Here is a 6,000-nt window from a genome sequence, read left to right on the forward strand (position 1 = left end):
AACTAGTTGCCTTTTCACCAACCCTGCAGACACGGAGCAACATTAGCATTTATTTGGAGTCATAATATTCAAAATTCAATATTTGCTCTCCTTTTAGCTCTGTTTTGGCCTCCACTCCAAAGCTGAATATCTGGCTCTTAAGCTGCTAAATGCTACACTATGTTCCCCAGCTAGTCGCTAACTTTGTCTTTCTGCCTTTCGGTGTTGGGCAGGTAGTGTACAGAGGGTTTATCAGAGAATGTTTTTCTGAAAATAGCTAATTGATGCTGGAATCGACACTGATGAGAACATTGAGACTAAACCAAAACAGGTAAGTTGTAGGCCATAAAACCAAAACAGAGAGAGAAAAATGTTTACATTACACATGAATTTATCAATGAGAAAAATAGTGATTGCAGCAGCTTGAGATATGTTATGTTGACCCATGGCTACATACTACAGAGTTCCACAAATTGACCACTGGGCTAAATGATAATTTAGCTTGCTGCTTACCAAGTCAACTGTATCATGCATGTTTGGCCACCTGACCACATGAATGAGAAGAAAAAAAACATCAAAATGAGCCAGGAATTACAAGCTACATTACCTACACACGTTTCAAATGACTTTAGGATGTAACTTCCCTTTAAATATTTGAATCAAACAAGCTCTGCCCAGACTTGAAAGTCATCTCACACCTAAAGCGTGATTAGAAAATCGTCCTCAGGGTGGTACATATCCCCGAGCACTGGATATCATGTTCCCCTAGACATTCACTGTGACATGCACACATCGTTAAGAAAATCAAAGAATCCATATGTTCCTGGGTCTAGTGGGTGCCATAAGAAATATCCCACCATATAGAGCAGTTTCCTGTTCTGACAGGATACCACAGCCGAAAAAGGGAAATCCAACACCCACCTGCAAATAACACTGACTCAGACATGTCTAGAGGAGCTCTTGACATCTTGCTGTATGTGTTAAGAGTTAGTATGTGTGTCGGAGGCCTGCCATACGATAGATGTGCCAATGCAGAGCTGTGAGGTGCAGTAGGTGTATAACAGACATTATAGAATACGGTAATTATAGTTAAGGCCTATTAATTAATATCAAATACTGAAACAACCAAGAGTTAGATGAGAAGATTGGTACAAATCTCCAATCTGTAAATTTATGGCTACAGCCAGTAGCCTCTTAGCTTAGCAGACTATTTGATGGCTAGAAGTAGTAATTTCCTGATGTCTTGTTGTCACATGTTGTTTCCAGGCAGCAAGTGGAGACCTGGGGAAATTATGGCTACTGGCTTAGAAATGATCAGGTTGTGCCAGAAATCCCTCTGTTTCTACAAGGAACTATCAGGCACATAACACAGCAAAGTGTTGTATTTATACTTTGTCTGTTGTACGATTTAAACGCATAAAGATATAGGGTGTTAATTAGTGAGATTTAGAGTTACTGGTCGGCATATTTTACTTTAGACAGCCAGGCTAGCAGTTTTCCTCTGTTTCCAGGCTTTATGCTAAGCTAACTGGCTGATGGTTGGCTTTATAATTAACATAGAGATCTGAGAATGGTATCAATCTTCTCATTCAACTCGCGGTGACACTGCCTGTCACAAAATGTCAAATTATTGCGTTGACCTTCTGTAGAAGAGAGAAAGCCTGCCAAATTATTCAAGTCATTACTAAGGTAGCTGATAGAAGCTGGAATATGATCATAAACATGTGTCTTTTTTAGATATGTGGATTGAACTATGCAATGGCAGCCTCATCACTACCTTATATCAAAGATACAGTAAACTGATAGGAACACATTCCTCCTAGGAAATTCCATCCATCTGAACCACGGATGCTCTGATGAAGGTCCTTTAGACCGAAAGCTAGAAATAAAGTGTTCTCTGCATAGATTTAAGTGTGCAGATATCTATTCTACCAGATGATTGAAGCTGAAAAGTTAATAAAGGAATAGCCGACACCCAACGGAGTAACTACATTATTTGCTTTGTGACAGCACAAAAAGGGAATCAGCTTTGATGGAAGAGATGCAATGAAGATATTCATAAAGGCTTCCTGACAATGGGTCACCAGCGTTTGCATAATATGGAAAAATCAACTCAATTGCTCCCACTTGGCAGAAAGACTGAGAGAATTGATGGAGCGATATGGAGGTTCAATTTGGCGGCTTGGTTAAGGACAACGCATCCTCGGATTGACTTGTGCCTCTGCCTTATCTGTCGCTGCAGATAGAGGGTGTTTTGAGGTTTAGAGGTCCTGCAGTGTCACAATGAGAAATGGGATGACAATCTTTCACTATATGGAACTTCCTATATGAACTCAAACAGTCTTCCTCTGATGCCCCAACGGACGCACACATCCCCTGTCTGTAAACCATTAGTCTTAAACCTGTAATAACAGACCTTTTGGCCTCTTGGGGGGGTATCTTGAAATCTGCCAAAATACTGTATGTCTCTGTTGAACATTATGAGACTTAAAGCTGCATTAACTCTTTTTTTGCCACTTTGGGCAGCACACACTGACATATTATTGTGTCTAAGGCCGGTGTTTGCATAAGATTGCCTATAGTTTCACATTCAACAGAATAGCAACATTAGCATTCATGTTCCTGGCCACCTGGCGATTAATAGTCCAATATTCTCTCTCCTTTCAGCTCTGTTTTAGGTCTCCACTAACTCCTTGAGGAAAACATTTGTCTTTTTAACTGCTACATGCTCCACTGTGTTCACCAGCCGGTGAAGACAGATGATGAACATTGTGCAGGAAAACCAAAACAATGAGTTAAATGACACCATACTTCTCCTTTCACACTACACATCGTCATTTGATGTATTGTTATTATAAAATTATAGAATTTCAAGTCAATTTCCAGGCTAGTAATTACCTACACAATACTTTTCTAGCCTTGGGCATTACATCAACATTCCACATGCTCCAGAAGTTTTTTTCTTTTGCAGTTCATCCTATTCACCGGTCCAATGCACCTCTGAACACCACACACCTTACAGCTGGTGCCTTGCTGCATGCCAAGTGGCCTGAGTATGCAGATCGACTGAATATTGACATTCGATAATGTACAGTACGTGCTCATACTGTAAACTCTGACGTTATATTGCAGTCTCTTTGAACTGTATGTGTCAAGGTATACAGTAATATAATGATACTACTGTATGTTGTCATCACAATGAACGCACATTATGTGAGTCTGATTCTGACTGTGCAGCTGAAGCCTTACAATCGTGTACTGTTGGATGCAAACAGACATAGAAAGGATGAACAAGCTGACGAGCATGTTTAACAAAAATGTTTCACTGTACCTTTAAAACAAAGAGGTACAGTGAAATAAAAGTGCTGCTCATGATGCCAGGCTTCTGTTGGTGATTCATCAATACGGTGACAGAGTCTCCTGAAGTTTCTCTCTCTGTCTGCCTCTCTTTCTCTCCCTCACTCTATAACTCAGTTTTATTCACATCACTCTGCATAATGCATGATAGCACATAGGTCCCCCAAGGCCTTTCATTACGTAAACCTGTTGCAAGAGGAGCCACAGCAGCATTTTTACAACATCCATCAAAACGGGCGAACATGTGTTTGAGTGGTTTGTGATGTATTGCTGTTTGAGCGGCAGTGAAGTCTGAATACAATTACGCTTACTTGCAAAGCACACACCAATAAGTATTTCTAAACACTTGGAAAGCTGACGTGAAAACTACCGGCGAGGCATTGTGTGTACCAGAAATAAGCAGATGTACACAGGAATGAAAGACCTCCTTCCTCTGTGGGTGAAAAGGATAGAACTCACCTCTGCAGGGCATTATTGTGAAAACCAACAGGCAGAGCCCCTTTCACTGAAAGCTCTCAAAGTGAGGCATTAAGCCCGGGGATGTCAGGGCCTGCTTCTTGATTTTGTGCATTAACAAAACAGCCACATACAGTAGAAGAAGGATATAATAAAATAACGTCTGCAATGTAACACTGCACTGAAGACGGAGGAGGCGAGCTGGCCTTAAGAGGACCACTCTCTCCCACCCTGATCTACTCAGTCATTCATCACCTGCCTGCAGCTTTTGCAGCTCACTCCGAGAACAGGAAGCACCATTTCAGCTGCAGAAATGCTCTTTCACTGATGTGTCTGAGTTAAAGTTCACAGTTCCTCGACAAGAGAGAGACTGAGAGATTGTGGCATAACATTTTCATATCAGAGATCTGGCAGCAAGTGAATTCTAAGGGAGGTCCTTTTTTAAAAAAATCCTGGATCAGTATCATCTACCATGTTATATTAATATATGGATGTTTGGAGTAAAGCCAATGAAGAAGCATCTACATGTTATTCTGATGTAAATATCCAGTGTGGGAGATAAGAGGGGGAAATCTACAAGTGACAAATTACGCATAAAACGGTGTGTGGTAAGGATATGGAGTGGACCCATGGACTTACAGCATTAACAACTCACCGCTTGCATTCTTCCCACATATCAAGTGTTTCCAAACTTGAAGAGACCCCCATATCTCTGCGTCAGTGTTGACGGCCTGCTCCAGGGTCTCCACAGTGAACTTGGGGATTCCATTATCCCGCTCCAGCAGCGCGCTGCGCAGCACACGCGCGTACACCTCGCGGAAGAGGCTCTCCATGCACGCAGCCAGGTAGATCGCCGCGTGCTCGTGGATCCTGACCGCGACCCTGCTCTCGACCATCCACCGGAAGAACTTCCCCACGTTGAAGATGAGTCCGCAGCGCACCGACTTACCGCGGCTGAACTTGTCCTCCTCCGTGCTCATGTTGTACAGGGACAAGGCACCCAGGGCCGCGCTGAAGCAGCTCGTCGAGACGCTCCACGACAGGACGATCTTTATGGCACTTTGAATCTCATATTTGGTGCATTTGGCGTAGCGCAAACTCAGGCGCTGCGACTCCTTTGCGACCCTTACCAGGACCCGGCTGACCAGCACCGATAGCCTGAGCAGGACGTCCTGCGGTGGAAGCGGCAGGGTCATCTCCTCGTCCCTGCTCAGCGCGCTCGCCACTTCCCCGAGGCTCCACGGCACATCCTCAAGCTCGGGTAGTTTAGCGCACTGCCCGGTGCTCTCCAGGATCTCGGCGTCTTCGACCAGGGCCGTGTTAACAGTGTCCAGACTGTTGTGTCGACTGTGCATGGATTCGGTTAAATGCCAGTGATTCCCCCCATGCGCCTCTGAGCAGCACAGCGACGCACTGGAAGATCTGAAGGAGTCAGCGGCTCCACCATAACCCGAGTCTAGCGTCAAATCCTCCAGGGTCCTCGTTACTGACTTGCTACTCCTTGCCATAACTGCACTTCATACTGCAAAAGAGGGCTTAGGGAAGTGGAGGAAAATATTCAAAACGGTGGAGTTCGGATACGCACGCGTCTTGTACGAGCTATTCTTACCAATATTATTCTGTTTTTTAGTAAAAGTCCATCCAAGGCTGTCGTATAAAGTTAAGGAGTAGTATCTCACTCCAGTGCATCGACAGTCACACGGAGCCGTACCAGCGCAGTGCATGACAGATGGAGGCGGGGCCGTGGAGACCCGAGAACAGCTGTCAGCCAATGGACTCTCGGGATGAAGCAGCAAAGAGTTTTAATTGGATCGCTTTAGAGGATCAATAAAAAGTCACTGATGTAGCCCCTGATAAGCCTTATTAATAATGTATAAAAGCGATGTAAACACTGAGCACAATGCTGGTGCTGTTGGCTGTAGTCTACTTCAGGAAAGTTTCTCAAAACTTTGGAACAGCGTAAGTGCAGAAATCCTATCATGTCGAAGTACAATGTAAAAGACAGAAACTGCAATTAACAATACATCAGATAATATACAGTACAAGTAGCTGCTATTATACCATCATGTTTAAGGGACAAGTCCTCCATAGGGATCAGGCTTTTCAGATAATTTCTGAGGGCCCATGTCTGAACGTAACATGACTCAAGACTATTAATAATAGAGTGCATGCATAATGTAGCCTTCTCCAATCCTCTGGAGGAAAACT

At 43.6% G+C, this 6,000-nt stretch overlaps 1 protein-coding gene across 2 annotated transcripts in view; it reads right to left on the minus strand.

Annotated features, from left to right (window-relative positions):
* Nucleotides 1–5,514, minus strand: part of btbd11b (BTB (POZ) domain containing 11b) — a 65,430-nt gene extending 59,916 nt beyond the window's left edge. For both annotated transcript variants that reach the window (XM_031856062.1, XM_031856053.1), the window contains exon 1: nucleotides 4,448–5,514. In XM_031856062.1, the coding sequence (XP_031711922.1) occupies nucleotides 4,448–5,300 (853 nt within the window). In that variant the 5' untranslated portion in view covers nucleotides 5,301–5,514. The remainder of the gene's footprint in view (nucleotides 1–4,447) is intronic.
* Nucleotides 5,515–6,000: the final 486 nt, after the last annotated feature.

Source organism: Anarrhichthys ocellatus, unplaced genomic scaffold (assembly GCF_004355925.1).
Source record: "Anarrhichthys ocellatus isolate YVR2014 unplaced genomic scaffold, GSC_Weel_1.0 scaffold2, whole genome shotgun sequence".
NCBI classification, from domain to species: domain Eukaryota; kingdom Metazoa; phylum Chordata; class Actinopteri; order Perciformes; family Anarhichadidae; genus Anarrhichthys; species Anarrhichthys ocellatus.